We start from the raw sequence: 17,451 nt of genomic DNA, 5'->3' as shown, positions 1-17,451 counted from the left end.
GCTGCAAGGAGTTACCTCTTGAAATTGTGTGAGCGCGTTAGAATATTACATTGTAACGTAGTACATTTTCTTGGTCGTAATTAATATTTTTAAATCCTGTCTTAGTGCAAAAATACTTGCATCCACGCATGTATGCACTTTTCTGCATAATCTGTGCACGGGTTGCCAGATAGCTAAAAATAACGCGCTGTATGAGATTTTTTAATTGTTACTCCAGTACATTTTTATAAATTAAATTAATATAATTATATAGAAATAATGCAGAAATTTATCTTAAATACATAACAAAATACTGTAATATTAATACTCTAAATAAGAGGCCTGTCTGGAGTGACAATCTTGCTATGTACATCATAGTAAATCTTTCATGACTCTGATGGAGTCTCAAATAAATATAATATATTAATTCGATATATTATGTCTTCCTGGGTTTGTCACCCTATGTCCTTGATTGCTCGATATGCAAATAGGTTAATGATCTTGGGTGGTCCATTTCCTTTTTTGACCCTTTTGGGTGCACACGCACTTTCTCCACAAGACCATACCGCATGGTGGTCAAAACGGTGGAAGCAGAAGGCCTGCAATAATCCTCGGATTGAGTAAGTATCTGAATTGTTCTGATCAACTCCATAATGGCGTGAAACGTTGTGGGTTGTTCCTAACCATGTGCTTGGTTATTCACAGGGATGATCTGTCTTCTGCTGTGGGATTGGGAGCGCTCCGCTAGGAAATTTCTTTGACCTTCAGCGGTGAGCTAATTTATTAGATTGTCTTCTATTTTGTCATGCTGGTCTTGAGAGCATTAGACTAATGTATTTTTATGTCGCTTTCAGGAGCCGGGATAAATATTTATAGATATATATATTATTAACTCTGGAAATCCTTGTGACCGGCGCAAGTTCTGGGTCCTGTTTCGCTGGAGGAAGGCCTGCCTCTGCCGCATTTGTCTCGGTGTCCACGTGGCACGCGTTCCGGGTGAAAAAGTCTCCGCAGTGCAGCCAACATTCCCCGGGAGGTCCCGTGCCACCTTCCACAGCTTTCCCGAAGGTTCACCATCTTAGAGGTCGGTCCAATTTATCCTTCTAATGGTCAGGGCAACTGCGTCAGCTGACATATAAATTTATTTCTGTTTCGTTTTTTTAGAAATTGTTCAAAATATCGATTATTCGTAAAAATTACTTAAGTGCCTTTAAAAAAGGAGGCGCTTAAGCCCTTCTTGTGGTTTACGGAACCCTCGCAATGCGAGTACAATTCGCATAAATTACCAAACAACATACTAGAATGAATGAGCCTGAATGAGGTGACATGGTAGATTTAAAAAAAAAGTCTATTTAAATTTTTGGCAAGGAAAGCCTACTATTCTATTAAAGAATTTCTCTCCGATTCTGAATTGTAGAATATCATTAAGATTAGGTTTAGTCTCAGGTCTTATTTGTTTAATATTTGCTGCATGCTCAATCGCCACAAAAAAATATTTGTATGCCTACAGGCAAAGCATAGCGACACTGACACAACTCCATGTAAGATCTATATGTACCTATGTTTACAAATAAAATATTTATGATTTATGATTTATGCACTTGTTCTGTACACAATTCTAAACAATGCCTTAAGAATCCTGAAATACTTACATCACATCAGCCAATTTTCAAAAAAGTCGCGTTTGTACGGGAAAACGGTAAACTATTGCATTGGATGCTCCAAAAGCGGCACTAAATCGAGTTCAGTATTTCGGTCACACGGGTTGTCCGATAGAGCTAACCTGATTCGACAGCTCTGTCTGGTCTCGGAACGGGATTTAGGAGGATTTAACAAACAATGCAGCTGTAAAACCACACTAGAGAATTCCATTTTGCACAAAGCTTGTCTGATAATCATTAAACGATACTTGGCGTCAATAAAAATGGGATTCGAAAGTTACAACAGTATCTACATTTGATCTACATCGACAAAATTATCTACGTGTGATGTTATCGTTAATTTGATTAATTTACACATAGTACATTTACGTATCCGCATAAAAGAATTACTTGTTTGGTGATTTTCGATTATGTTTCCATAAATAAGCCCTTTACTTAATCAAATGTACCTAATTTGATACTTTTTATTTTCAAGTTTTAAATCGTTCTTGTACTGGAACGTAATTTTATTGATTACTAACGGAACGACGGCGACGCCTATAGTTTGTCACAACCATAATGAGGAAGTTTTAAGCTGTGCCTGCAAAATAGACATAACTGCCTACATTTGGAACTTATCCAAAGCGCTCCGAATATGAGGGTTATGTACAAGTTACTGGCAGACGCAGCCAAGGAGGCCTACAGCGACATATTAACATTTTGCAGTACCTATACTCGTATTATCATAATATACCAACGGCTGAAAAAAATTAAAATATGTAATAAAAAAATAAACTTTTTTTTATTCAAAACAGTTATACTTATCTACTTACTTACTTGGCTGACGCGATAACCCAAAATGAGTTTTGGCCTCCAACCACAGAATATATAATAGTACAAGTACAGAAGGCTCACTGCTTTGATGTTTACGAAATGCCGCCTTTTTAAATACCTACAAAATTCTTACAAAGAAACGAGCCGCACGTGCGCGGCGTCCGGCGATAGGATTAAAACGAATTAATACTCACATAAAATGTTATACTATTATACGAGTATTCAAGTCTTGGGTACTTTCTAAGTATATATACTGTATTTATATATTTTTGTTCAAGTTCCAACATTACAAGCCTTATTGAACTTTTTCGTGGGACTTAATTAGTAGTAGATCTGTGTAAGAATGTCCTATGGTATTTATTTTATTCATGATGTCTATTTAACTAAGTATTATTAGCCATTCGACACGCGGACATCACATATTATGAACCTTAAAAAAACTCGCGACGTAAAGTAACAATAGAAAGTGCGAACGTGCATTCCGTGAGAACGCGCGCCACCCCTGAGTAGGCCGCGAACTCGCGGCCGCCAGGATGTACTTGTAGCGCGGCGATAGAATCGCGGAGTGAGCCGCCCCTGCTCCAACACAAGAGCACGCCACTTTGCTTATGTTTATTGCTATTTTAAAACTACATATTCAACAGTTTATAATTATTAGCAATCCTAAACACACTAACCGTCACATATGAGCTATGTGGATTCTACATAGGTATGTACGTCGAATATCGATCAGGAAGTTAGTTGCGGTACTATACCTACGTACTGCTTCACTCGCTACTATATACTTGAGGTTGGCTGAAAGCCCAACGGGCATATATCGCGGTATTGCCTACACAAACCGCGGATCAAACGCGACCCTTTGTGTGTGTGCATAATGCTTCATGGGACCAACACAATGCCTGATTGATTCCAAAAGATGATCACGATAATGATTCATTCGAATCGATTACAATCAGGTAAATTATAAAGTCGGAATATGATCGAACACAGAATTACTCTTTGTGCTGTTTAGACTCTTATTGTGTCTATGCAAGAAATAGACAGAACGTGGTCGTGTGTTTAGAAAAAAGAATCACTTTCTGTTGCCTGATATCGTAAACTTTAGCCTATAGATATGCCCGCGGAAATAATATCTATGTACATAAGTATGTATTTATCTCGTCTATCGACCTATATCTAGTATGTATATCGACGCCTAGCACCCATAGTACAAGCTTTGCTTAGTTTGGGGCTAGGTTGATCTGTGTAAGGTGTCTCCCAATATTTATTTATTTATTTAATATTAGTATGAAACTCAATCGAGCGGACTGAGAATTAAATCTTTAGATATTGGGTCTGGCAATTTATATCATCTTAATAAATCGCTCCGAAATCACTACAAAATGTATGATGTTTTCTTATTACTTCTGGTTCTTGATAGATGATTTAGTTGTGCAAAAAACACCAGACTGGCTTGTCCACTTCTTAGATTAGAACCAAACCATCAACATTTATCGTAAAATAATACGTCAGCCTATTGCCTTCAACCCGTCACCTTGCCAAATGTGCTTCGTCATTCGCAAAAAATATTGATAGCTTGGGATAGGTTACCTTAAACTTGAACTGAGTTTTCTGAGCAATCTATATGAATGTCGTGACTTTAGATTTGGTTTTAATGGTATGTTCCGTCGACGTTGGACGGATTAACATAATACTTACTTTTTAATTAAAGTGAATGATATACTTATGTATTAGCAAACGAACTGATATGCATTATTATAGTATGTGACGACTCGTATTGATAAAACGTTCACATTTTAAGTTTTCAAGTTACAGTAAAGCTTAATTTATAATTTTATACTGGAAATAGCGAAACATGAGGAAGAGAAAGCTACTAAAATTTTCATTATGAAAGTATTGGATGAAACTTCAGGGCGTTTAACAAAGAAACCCATTAGTGTACATCATTTTCATTATGAAAGAATGACTGAAACAATGTAATTTGAAGATAAGCGTTACTAATTTGATAGACGATTGTTGTCAAGTAATTTATTGCGATAAAGGAGATTTATTATGATTAAATAGTGACATGATTCGAGCAGGTGCGGTGAGCGGATACGATCGTGTCTAGTGCCTGTTTAAGTGTCACATGGATGAGTGATGGTGCTCACGAGTAAACTCTACATATAATTCGACTCTACATATAATTGGCCATATAATTCGACTGACTCTACCGCATATAATTCGACTCTACATATAATTCGACTCTACATATAATTCGACTCTACATATAATTCGAACCGACTCTACATATAATTCGACTCTACATATAATTCGCGCCGCCGCAGGTACTGTACTAATTCGACTCTACATATAATTCGACTCTACATAAAAGAACATCAACGATGTTTATCTCCAAGGAGATCCCGGTGTGTAAATATACATTTAGTGATGTCTATTAACCTCGCACTGATATTATTGGATGAAAAATGGTTTATCACTACTGAAAGTCAACTTAACAATCTTTTAAATGTATTAAATATGTAATTTCATCTTATAATTAGAAATGTTACAATAAATTAATGGGAATATATGTCTACAAAAGAATGACTGAAACAATGTAATTTGAAGATAAGCGTTACTAATTTGATAGACGATTGTTGTCAAGTAATTTATTGCGATAAAGGAGATTTATTATGATTAAATAGTGACATGATTCGAGCAGGTGCGGTGAGCGGATACGATCGTGTCTAGTGCCTGTTTAAGTGTTAAGTGATGGTGCTTCTGGCCACTGCCGCTGGAAACCGGGCGCCGCCGCAGGTACTGTACTGTGTGACATTTAGTGATTTAACCTCGCACTAAAAATGGTTTATCACTACTGAAAGATCTATATGCTTCAAGTGCAATGTCTTCCGTTTGAAATTCGGAAAAAAAACTTTGTTGCAAATTAAGTTTAAGGACCCTTTTCTTTGGAAAGTCATTTACGCACTTTTCAAAGTCCCGAGTAAATTTTTCGATAAAGGTTATCCATCTCATTGTTGTCAATCCATTGAGTGTGAATTTTTCATAAATATATATTAATTAAGTGACATTGTCACAGGTGTTCTGTGATTATTTTTAAGGTTCCGTACCAAAAAGATACAAAAGGAATCCCTATGGTGCGATCTGGCTCTGTGGACAAAATATCTCGAAAAATGTTGAAACTATCGATTTAAAGTGTAGAGTCAAGATTAATAAGGTTTATGATCTGTGATAATGTTTACCCAGAGTCCCAGACGCACTGAAAGTATGATATTGCGTTAGGTACCCGTTGATCATACAAGCTGAAAAGTTTCGAAACATTAAGATGTGTTACTACCTATTATGAATACGTTTCCACGGTTTTATTACGCTTCCCATTTGTTTACCCTCACGCCACGTGTATATATATCAGGAAAATAAAACAATCAATCTATCAATATTCTCCGAAAATGAAAAAGCTTTGTCGCTACAGCGTTCATCACATGTCGAACTGTCTGTCAACGTCCCGGATCCTACTTTGATTGGACGTGTTTCACGTGCTTCACTTGTTTAGCTTTTTGCGAATCGATATTTTCCTGTTTTGTAGTGTTGGTGTTCACTAATGGCTCGATTCGAACTTTGGAAGAAAGAAGATGTAATTAGGTATTTATTGCCACAAAAATGAACGAATACAAAAATAAAAAAGTTTAATGTATGATTTAATGTCAGTATCAAAAATGTTATTTTTGTTCAAAAACAATCACGTTCGACTCTGACATGTTCGATGACTCGATCCCTATCGTTTCTAGAGCCAATTTATGATTTGTTATATGAACCCCAAAAGCATAAAATTGTCGTAGTAATTCACCTAAATCGTATTTCACCTCGATCTCATATTTAATTTTCGCATTGTGTCTCAATAGTTTTTTTTAGCGGTTATAAGTTTTTCGCATTTCACGTCGGTAACATACTACATGAAAAATTGAAGACCACAATTAATTATTCTAATGTCAAAACTACGGGAAAAAGTGCGTCAAGTAAAAAAATCTAGTGATGTCTTTTCCATTACAGGTGGAATGAGAAAATTATTACAACAATTTTATGCTTTTGGGGTACAATATGTCGAACAAAGTGACAAATTGAGAATTCCTTTTTAGAAATAGTATAAATATAGGTACGAATATTTAATTTGTAAAAACTGCGCCGTTCAAATACCTCCTCTTGTTGTTATTGCGTTCTCGTTACAAAATAAATCTGTGACTGTCAGCCATGCTCGTTGATTCCACTTTGGTTTGGACATCTTGACGTTTCAGGGAATCAAAAAGATTGATTTTCTTTTTTTTAGGTTTTATAATACTCGTCCTAACAAAGTTTATACAAAGCTTTGACGTAAATTATAAGTATAACAAAAATAAGTTAAAATATTTGTCTATAAATCTTAAACTCACAAAAACTGACTGCTAAGTTAGAAATATAAATCATAGTAACAAAATGTTTCCTTACGAGTTGATAACACATTATGTCTGTTATCAGTTACATGATATATCAGCAGCTGTTTCATTCATTCGTTATCAGTTATCAATCGTTAACATTCGTGATGTGAATGAAACTTGAGTACCTCATTGGTTTCTTATCTTTATGCACAGATCAATACAACAAGATGGCCCTTACAGGGCGACTCGCGGTCACCAAGCATACGACAAATCAGGTTTATAAAAGTTTGAACGCGTGCGACACCGATCAGTAGCGCCCAAGTATACGACCCGCTAACAGTGTCCGTGTCCGCTCGGGAAAAAATCTTAAATAATCAATTTTGGTTGCAAACAATGGTCTCTTACAGCATAAAGTGGTGTGGCAAGTCTTCTAACACTTCTACATGTAAAAAAGATGGAACAACATTCCACAGTTAAGTCAAATTAATTATTTTGTTGAATATTGTTTATTGTCCGCGGAGTTCATTTATACTGGTCAATATGGTTGTGCTGAGCGGCGCCGAGGCGCGTCCATCCTCTTTACCGAGTTAACAATGTGATATGCTATCCCTTTCACGTAAACGACTAGGCATGGGGCCATGTTAGTTTATGTCTGTTGCGGGAACTTCGTACTGCCGTTCGTACCATGTGCTACCATTTTATGAAATATAAAAGAAAGCAGATTTGTAATAGTGAATAATTATCTAGAATCTGTAGAGTCTGTAGTGGTATTTAGTTCATTGATTAGTTTAGAATATTTAGTTGGTTATTTAACTTAGTAAACGTAAGTAAAAATGCACAGTTTAGTTATTAGTTACTAGAATGATTTTTATTGAGATGCTATCACAATTATCATCCTCCTTGCGTTATCCCGGCATCGGCATTCACCACGGCTCATGGGAGCCTGGGGTCCGCTTTGGAAACTACTACCAAGATTTGGCGTAGGCACTAGTTTTATGAAAGCGACTGCCATCTGACCTTCCAACCCCAAGGGTAACTAGGCCTTATTATAATTTAATTATAATATTATAATTTGTTGCAAAACAAACTCACCACAGTACTGGTACTGGTACCATTGTCTATAATAGACATGTCCCATTCCCATCCCTACTGCTAATCATAAAGGCGCGCCATTATTTGAAACGACCAATGGCAGCACCGTGCGCGCCCGCCTCACCCCGCAAGGATTGGTGATTTGCGTCTCGAACAATATCGCTTGCATTTGGCTTCTAGTGGGGTGTTCTGTGTCTTTATGCTTACAATTAATTACGATAAATTGCAATATAATAGCATAACTTTATTTATTACTCTACTCATTACTATACTATCTTGTTTAATAGTTTTACTATTACATAATATAGTAGGGTTATAGGGTTATTTTAAATATGATTACATACTGTTTGTTATCTTGTATGAAAATTGTTGAGAAGTCTTTTATGAAAATAAATACTAATACCTAAGCCTTGGCATACATATAAATTGACCAATCATCATTCAGTCTCAGGTTTATTTAACAATGAAAGGCCAATTGTCAATAGACAATAACCCCATTATTAACTTTTTAAAAGGAATGTATCGCTGTTTCAGATTCTTGTTTGTTGTTGTCAGACATTACTGCTTGATGATATAAAAGGTAAAAATATAATAGCCCTATTATAACTTTTCATATCTAGCAAAGTTCCACAAATAAACCTATTTCAAAACACTGGTTTAAACTTTCACGATTATTACACATATTTTTTTATAATTAACCCTATTTCAAATGAAACTTGTCTAAAATGCGTAGGTAATATTTAAATGTTCTCCTTTTCAAACTCCTTTTCTTAGTTTCAAAAGCTAAAACTAAAATCCATTGACATAGGTAATACCTTCGTCGCATAGAAGACAGTCAGTTTTCGCAACAGTCAGTTTTTTTTTAATTTAATCTTTTTCTAGAAACCTATAAAACTGACTGTTCACAAGTTGTATTGACAACACGTGACAAAACAAGTGATCTATAATAAACAACGGGAACATTGGAACCAATAGACCAAATGAAATGGATCACAACCCAATCAAAACATCGATGGGACTCCTGTCGGCCTAGCCGAAGTGACAATTATTGACGCTACCTGGCGACCGAAACGCAGTCTGGATCTGTAGCATCACTAGGAGAGCGAGGGAGAGCAGGCTACGATACGCCTACGAAGAGTGTTTGATTGTAATGAAGTCTCTACTTTGCGTAATGCTCCAATTCGGTCGGCGGTTTCAAATATTATTAATAATGATATTCGGACTGACACTAGTGTTAAGTCGGTCAGTATGCGCGATGCTGACACGCTGAAAAGTCCAGCACGTGCCGCCGCTCCGCGCGCGCCCCCTGCGCGCGCGACTGCCCCCGTGACCTCGAAACCACGTCAGCGTGATTATGCTGGCGTCGCAGCCGGTCAGCTTGTCGCAGCCAGCCGGGTCAATGCACCTAATAAGGGTGTGAAGAACCAGTGGAAGAGAATTCCTCCCGCGCTAAAGTCGATAAGGAGGGATTCACACTGGTGGAACGGAAGAAGAAGGCGCGCAGATCACCTCGTAAGACTCTGTGTGGCACCGCAGAGCCGGTTAATTCTGGTCTACGGGTTGCAACACCGAGTAAGGCGCTCTACGTGTCCCGTCTCATTACTCCGCCGTGGCTGAAGATGTGGTGGAGTACGTTCGCCGGAAGACTGGCTACACGCTGAGGGTACACCAGCTACAGTCGCGTCACTACGTGCACTTCAGTTCGTTCGTGGTGCGCGTGCCGCGGCCGCTGCAGGACACCATCGCGAGCGCAGACTTCTGGCCGAAAGGTGTGGTTTTTCGGCGGTTCCGGGGCAACCTGCCGAATCCTACACCGGGGCAAACGACGCAACGGAGCCACGCTGTTTCGTCATCGCCCAAATCAATTGTTTAGTTATAATACTTTTATTCTTTGTAATGTTTTTTTTTTAATGTTCTTATTTACTGTTTTTTTTTATTATTTAATTTCATGACGCATTGGATTTATCTGTAATGTCATTGAAATATGTTTTCAAATAAATAAATAAATAAATAAATTGTGCCTTGGTTAGATTCTGTTCGTGGTGAATTGGCGACGTGAACTTGATTGACGTCACCGCTCGATAACAATTCCAACCGCGGTCGTGGGCGGTCAACCATCCCGCAACAAGCGACGGAACTTGGAATATCTAAGTTATTTATTCCACGGAAATTGAATTATAATCGAAGTTAGGTGACCTAATTTTGAAATGATATGAAACGCATGTTGGGATGATGGGCTATAAATATGGAAAAATAGTTTAGTAAGTAGTGGCAACGAACTTAGACATATTTTTGTCGTGCAAAATTCTCTGCCACTACGGTATTCCGTAAAATCTCGTATACATACGGGAAAAGATATGCCGTGTGACATACTGCGTCGACCCCAAGTGAATGAGATAAGGGCACGCGAATGATGACGATGTAAGTTGTCCTAATTTGAAGAAGAAGAACTCAGTATTGCTAACCATACACCGAATTGGAGTTATCGTGATTTTAGTTTTGTTGCTAAACAATAAAGGTTAGTAATACAAATACCATCATTTAAATATATATAAAAGAAGGAACTGACTGATTGACATATCAACACAGCCGAAACTGCTGGTCCTAGAGATTCCAAATTTGGCACGTAGGTTCCTTATGACGTGTAGAATAACAATAAGAAAGGATTTTTCAAACTTCACCTCCTAAGGGGGTGAAATAGGTGTCCAAAGTTTGTATGGAGAAATTCAATTAGATTAGTACGCGCGCGAAGCCGCGGGAAAAAGCTAGTGAATGATAAAATAATACCAATTTGCTGGCGGATTCGCGGTCATAATCTGTTGCGTGCTCATGATCAGCTCTTAGACTCGGAGGGAAGTGAAGGTCGTATCATAATAAGATAATACAATAACATAATTATCGACCCCCAGTTCGATTAGTTTGTATACTTACCAGCAAGCCGTAAATATCTGTGCTCATCACACAAATAAATTTAATGCTCTTACCGAGATGCGACTTCTCTATCGGTTTAGCAGACAGGGTCACTACCAGCCAGGGTCAGACCGGTCGTCATTAGGGTCCGAACCGAAAAAATCGTCTCGGATGTTCAATACTAATTGGCACCGTTCGTGAAAGTGGCGCTGATTGTCGCTAATACACGTCATCTTATGGACATGTCTAACATTCTTGCTTGCGGCGGCCGTAGGAACTGATTTCATGATTTGACACTTTAAAATTTAACATAGCAAAGCCCACAAAATGAGGGCAGCACAAGCCGTGTACGTAGCGAATAACTAACTACTTCTCCAAGTCACAGTGAAAAATACATTATCACAAACCAAAAACCGTTACACTCATTTCCAATTAGAGATGTAAATATTGAGTATTTACTCGGAATTTACTAAATGCATCGAGTAAAATACTCGCATTTACTCAGTTGGGTGAGCAGAAACTATAACCTATAAAATATGTATTTAAAAAAAAAAAGATTAAACTTCTTAGTTGTGTTTATTTTTAGATTGACTATTGTCAGGATGGCGCTGTTATTCTGATGTATGGGGTGACAGTTCAGTTTAGTATGAAGAAAATAGTACTAACGAAATTCCGCAACATGGCGCGTAGTCAAATATTTCTGACCCTTTAGAACAACTTGTCTAGTCGCGCGCAAGTCCATACATCAAGCGCGATTTCAAGTATGGGAGCATTTTCATAATTTGGGTCCCCCCAATTAGCGTAAGTCGTTAACAAAAATTAACTCTCTGTCAGTTTTGTGACGACAATTAAGCATAAAATATGCCTAAAAATTTACTTTTTTCACATTGTCAATGTACATTATCGCTTATGTAACTAACACAAAAACAATATTTTTATTGAAATTTCATGCTTAATTATCGTCACAAAACTGACAGTGAGTTAATTTTTGTTAACAACTTACGCTAATTGGGGGGTCCCAAATTCTGAAAATGCCCATGGACTCAATTTCAATATCAATTTCAATGATTTATTTGCAGAAAAAGATACCATTACTCGCGCGCGACAAGGCAAGTTGTGCTAGAGGGGCTTGTCAGGCTTTACTGTAAAAGTATGAGACTTAAATGAAATCGATGTTCTAGATAACGACGTCGACATTCTCATTCGCTAGAAAGTGTTTGTTAACGTGGCACTTACGACCTTTTATTAAGGGGTTTTTAAAGAAAAGTCAAAAATATGTTTTTTTTTCCAAAATTATATACATTATCCATAAACTTTTTAAGAAACATAAAAGACCTTTCAGATGATAACACGATTTCTAAATTATATTTTAAAGAAAAATAAGTTTAATGTGTGGAGTGCTAGTCTTTAAAATAAAATTCACTCAAGTTTGATTACTTTATCCAGTAGTGGATTACGAAGTTCAACATATTTCTAATTTGTATTTCCTTTTCAGCAGTCTAAATAGTTTATATTACATACTGTGTAAAAACCAGTAAATGCGTGTATTTTGAGTAAATACTCAGTATTTACGCGGTATCTACTCACTACCCATCTCTATTTCCAAACGACTTCTGCTTTGGGATTCTTGACGTCATTACCAGCATGACTTATTAATAGGTACTTTGGTATTCACGAATATGATTCTGCATAGAATTCTACCTGATATATTGAACAGTTTCTAACCTGGTGTCGTAGCTTGTGGGTCGTAGGCAGCAGGTGACGAAGCGCCCATGCTGCCCACGGGACTCGATTATCGATACTGAAACTCTAATACTCGTAATACAATAATTACATTTTGAAAGTGAACATTATTAGGTATACTTTTCATACAGTTACTGGCTTGTACGACTTGTAAAATGTTTGTCATATCATATATTTGCATGTGGAGGGTGGTTGCATAAAAAAGAATAAATCAGACTTAAAGCAGTGCTCGTCTTTGATTCACGCTCCCTGTGTCCTTGCATACTAAACAATGTTGAGGTATGTGATTAAGGATCCTATATTTTTAATTGTCTCAAAATTTTGCACTATCTTTTTCAAAGCGCGTGTTTGGTGTAAGAAATGAAAATGAAAATGAAATGAAAATGAAATATTTAATGAAAATGAAAATGAAATATTTATTTTTCAAGTAGGCATATTACAATGCGCATATGAACGTCAAATAAAGCTACGCCGGCTCTAACCCTACGCCTCAGCCTCGAGAAGATTTCAGTCCCCCCTCAGTTGGGAGGGGGGTATCCACTATGGGACCGGCAAGAAACTCGGCGGGCAACTTCTTTTCAAAACATTACATCTTATAATTAACATGCATTAAATAACAACATACAATTTAACATGCAAAAGTATTCATCAAAGAATATGAACAGACTAGGTACTCTATGGAAATCAATTTCAATAAATTATATTATTGCTTAATAATACGTCGTTCTTCTTCAGAGAAAACATATCAAATTGTCATAGAAGAAAAAGATAATATGAATCTCAATATCATTAAATATGTAATTTACCTACACAACATAAAATATAAAATATTTGATGTGCTTTCTTATCTGAACTGTGTCCTCTATACATAATACAATTATTTTAATTGCTATTCGTTTTTTGTAGTTTCTGGTTCGGGCCATGCATGTTTGTCTGTCAAATAGTCCTCGACTCTGTAATAAGCCTTTAACATCAATGATTTTTTTAAGTAGTTCTTAAGAGCTGGGAGGGGTAATCTCAAAGCAGTGTCAGGTAACTTATTATAAAAATGAATGCATTGCCCAACAAATGACTTCTGTACTTTACGGACACGAAACTTCTTTATGGCAAGCTTATTTTTGTTTCTAGTGTTATAATTATGGATATCAGAATTCTTAGTGAAACAGTCTAAATTCTTAACAACATAAATTATACTATCATAAATGTATTGGGAAGCTACAGTTAAGATATTAATTTCTTTGAAGAGTTCTCTTACTGATTCACGTGTTCCTAAGTTGTAAATAGAACGAATGGCTCTCTTTTGTAATACAAAGATAGTCTGTATGTCAGCTGCTTTGCCCCAAACCAGAATACCGTATGACATTACACTGTGAAAATAACTATGATACACTAGGCGAGCTGTCTCAACATTAGTCAGTTGCCTGATTCTCCTAACGGCGTATGCGGCTGAACTTAATTTGCTTGCTAGTTTCTTTATATGAGGACTCCATTGTAGATTTTTGTCCAATGTTAAACCAAGAAACAGTGTTGTATCTACCATCTCTAAGCATTCATCATTCAAAAGTATTTTTGTATCGATTGGTTTAACATTCGGCAGAGAAAATCGAATACATTTGGTTTTCTTAGAATTAAGAAGTAAATTGTTGACAGTAAACCACTGCAGTACATCAGCTAACGTGCTATTAATTACATTGTAATCCGTAGATTTTCGGTCAACATTAAAAAGCAGTGATGTATCATCAGCAAAAAGTACTATTTCACAAAAGTTTTTTACTATACATGGCAAATCATTTATATAAACCAAAAACAGGAATGGACCTAAAATTGAGCCTTGTGGCACTCCTAATTGGACTACAGTCCCGCTAGAGCGAGTTTTGTTAACAACTACTGTTTGTGTTCTATTGCTAAGGTAAGAAGACATAAAGTTTAGGGCATTTATAGACAAACCATAATGTTCTAATTTCAAAATGAGCGTTCCATGATCCACACAATCAAAGGCTTTTGAAAGATCACAAAATATGCCAATTGCATCACAAGAATTTTCCCAAAAATTATATATATGTTTAATGAGTACCGAAGCAGCATCGGTCGTGGAACGGCCCCTTGTGAAACCGAACTGTTTGCTTGTAAGTAATCTATGTCTGTTGAAGTGTCCCAGTAGATCATTTAACATTAGCTTCTCAAAGACTTTACTTAGTACAGGAAGTATTGATATGGGACGGAAATTGGTTATATCACTCGAATCACCCGATTTAAAAAGCGGTATGACTTTGCTACATTTCATAAGATCTGGAAAGGTGCCTTGTGAAATTGAAATATTATATATTACGGCCAAGTAAGGTGCTATTATATCTATGACATGACTAATTACTTTAACTGATGTTCCCCATAAGTCTTCCGTTTTCTTTAAATTGAGTGACTTGAATGTTTTAACAATATTTACAGAGTCTACTTGACTAAATTCAAATGAATTATTACATTTCTTAACATTAGCACAAAGTAATGAATGGGCTTGAGCCGCAGAAGAATGTAAACATTTTGTGGTGTTAACGGCTATATTTGAGAAATAATCTTCGAATGCCGAGGCAACATCGCTGTTCGACACTATTTGTTGATTATCTGATACAATGTTGACTTGACAATCGCGTGATTTACATTTACCAGCTTCTTTATTTATAATACTCCAAGTTGTTTTCACTTTGTTGTCCGACACTTTCAATTTAGAACTAATAAAGTTTTTCTTGGCAGTTAAACACACTTTCTTGAAGATTCTTGAGTAGTTTCTTACATAGTCCAGGAATTCTGAATTCTTGTTCAGCTCTCTCTCACCATAAAGTTCATAAAGTCTTTTTCTACTTTTGTGAATACCTACAGTAGCCCATTCACTAAACTTTGTTTTAACTTTTGACCCACTAATAGATTTCACTTTGAAATTGTTATTAAATTGATTAAGAATTACATTGAAAACATCTTGATACAAATGATTACAGTCATAATGCGAAAATGGTATTATAGACAAACTATGTAGAATTTCATTTTTGAATGATTCCAAGCGAGATCCAGTAATGGGTCTATATGTTATTGTTTGTGGAGTATCATGAATAACGTTTAAGAAAGCTGCCCTTTGGCCGCTGTGATCGGAATGAAAACAGTTAAATAATTTCTTATCTATACATTCACAGTTACAAAAAATATTATCTAGGCATGTTGCACTAGTCACACCTACCCGGGTAGGTTCAAGAAATAAATTAAATAAATTAAATGATTTAAACAAACAGAACATTTTAACAGTATTACTAGATGACTCGAGCAAGTTAACATTAAAATCTCCACATACAATAACATGTTTTTGGCCCTTGCATACTAAATTCAGAACATTTTCCATTGTAGATTCAAATATGCTGAAGTCAGCTGATGGTGGTCTATAAACACATACAATAATATATCTGTCTAATTCAACACATGAAATTTCTATAGTTCTTTCTATGGAATATTTTACAACATCTTTGCGCTCTTTACACTTCATACAATTTTTAACAATAATAAGGGAGCCACCATGAGCAGCAGATTTTCTGGCAAAAAAACTAGCTAATTTAAAATTAACATAATCAAATATCAACTGTTCTTGTTTCAACCAATGTTCAGTAATACACATAACTTCAACATTATTACTATCTAAAAATAATCCTACTTCTAATTCTTTGCTGGAAAAACCCTGAATATTCTGGTGAACAACGTTCATATTCAGGTGTTTTTCCGCTGTCTTACAATCTAGTTTAAATGAGGCATGGGGTCCTTGGCTTTGTCAGCTGACTGAGACTTATATATAACACTATTACATCTATTTGGCTCAATATTGAAGGCCAATAACTCCACTAAATATACAAATAATTTCTTTGGCAAAAATACCTTCCGTGGAGCTAGCATGAAGCGCTCAATAAATTTATTATATTAATATAAAGTTTGCGAAGTTCGCGAAAAAATGACCATTTAAGACCAATCGGGAGGACAGACAAAATTGCCTGCTTTTCCTATTCGCCGACAAGTTTGTCAGCATTTTACCGCCCCGTTTTAGTCTTAAAAATTCTGTTTCCTAATTTTTGACGTTGTAATCCATCGTTTGTGTTTAATAAATAAAAAAAAACTCATTTATGTATATCACGTTCTGCTCATATCACCGTAGTAGGTACTAACTGCAATTATTTTGTTTCAGGGTATAGTACTTCACAATGGTAATGGTGCGATGACGTCCGAACTGACGATGGAGTCGAAGGGCACCCAGATCCACCTGCCGCTGGTCGGGCGCGGCAGCCGCGGGGAGCTGGGTGACAAGGTGACCTTTAGCCAGGTCAAGAGCCCGCCTTTCGCGGAGCAGCTCAACAATGGACAAGTGCTTGGGTGAGTCTCCTTCAAAGGTAGTTCCATACAACCGATCCAGCTTCGTACTCGAAGGGGTCACGTGGTCAATGTTTGTGCCCAGCCCGGGCCCCAGGGGACGGGGGTCATGTCGTCAATTTGTATGGCTAACCTAGGCTCCCCTAGATCCGCGTATGGTTCCATAACGCTGATCTGGTGTGTCTCAGCCGTGTTTGTCTCTGAACCGGAATATTTATTCATATAAAATGCGAATGACGAGTTCGATTCACGTTCGTTGTGATGCTTTGCTTATTAATTCGCCATCCAATGGCCGTCACTCTCCAATCGTACGTTATTTGATTTTTCAACAAGAGCTGCTCTCGTGATTTGATAACTTCAACCGTTGTTTTTCTGCAGAAATGAAATGCGAACAATTTTGAACAGCTTCACGAGTATTATTATGTCATGTTTATATTACATACGTT

The 17,451-nt window shown here is 36.7% G+C and overlaps 1 protein-coding gene across 3 annotated transcripts in view; it reads left to right on the top strand.

Moving 5' to 3' along the window:
- LOC125241053 (ATP-binding cassette sub-family G member 4) overlaps positions 1 to 17,451 on the top strand; it is a 54,879-nt gene that overhangs the window by 12,043 nt on the left and 25,385 nt on the right. For 2 of the 3 annotated variants that reach the window (XM_048149455.1, XM_048149381.1), the window contains exons 1-2: positions 5,193 to 5,252; positions 16,824 to 17,008. In XM_048149455.1, the coding sequence (XP_048005412.1) occupies positions 5,208 to 5,252; positions 16,824 to 17,008 (230 nt within the window). In that variant the 5' untranslated portion in view covers positions 5,193 to 5,207. Of the gene's footprint in view, positions 1 to 5,192; positions 5,253 to 16,823; positions 17,009 to 17,451 lie in introns of those variants that run through there. The other variant, XM_048149529.1, reaches the window with a different exon arrangement.

The sequence above is a fragment of the Leguminivora glycinivorella genome, chromosome 1 (genome assembly GCF_023078275.1).
Source record: "Leguminivora glycinivorella isolate SPB_JAAS2020 chromosome 1, LegGlyc_1.1, whole genome shotgun sequence".
Taxonomy (NCBI): domain Eukaryota; kingdom Metazoa; phylum Arthropoda; class Insecta; order Lepidoptera; family Tortricidae; genus Leguminivora; species Leguminivora glycinivorella.
Note: the sequence above shows the minus strand (reverse complement) of the source record. Positions and strands in the feature narration are given on the sequence as shown.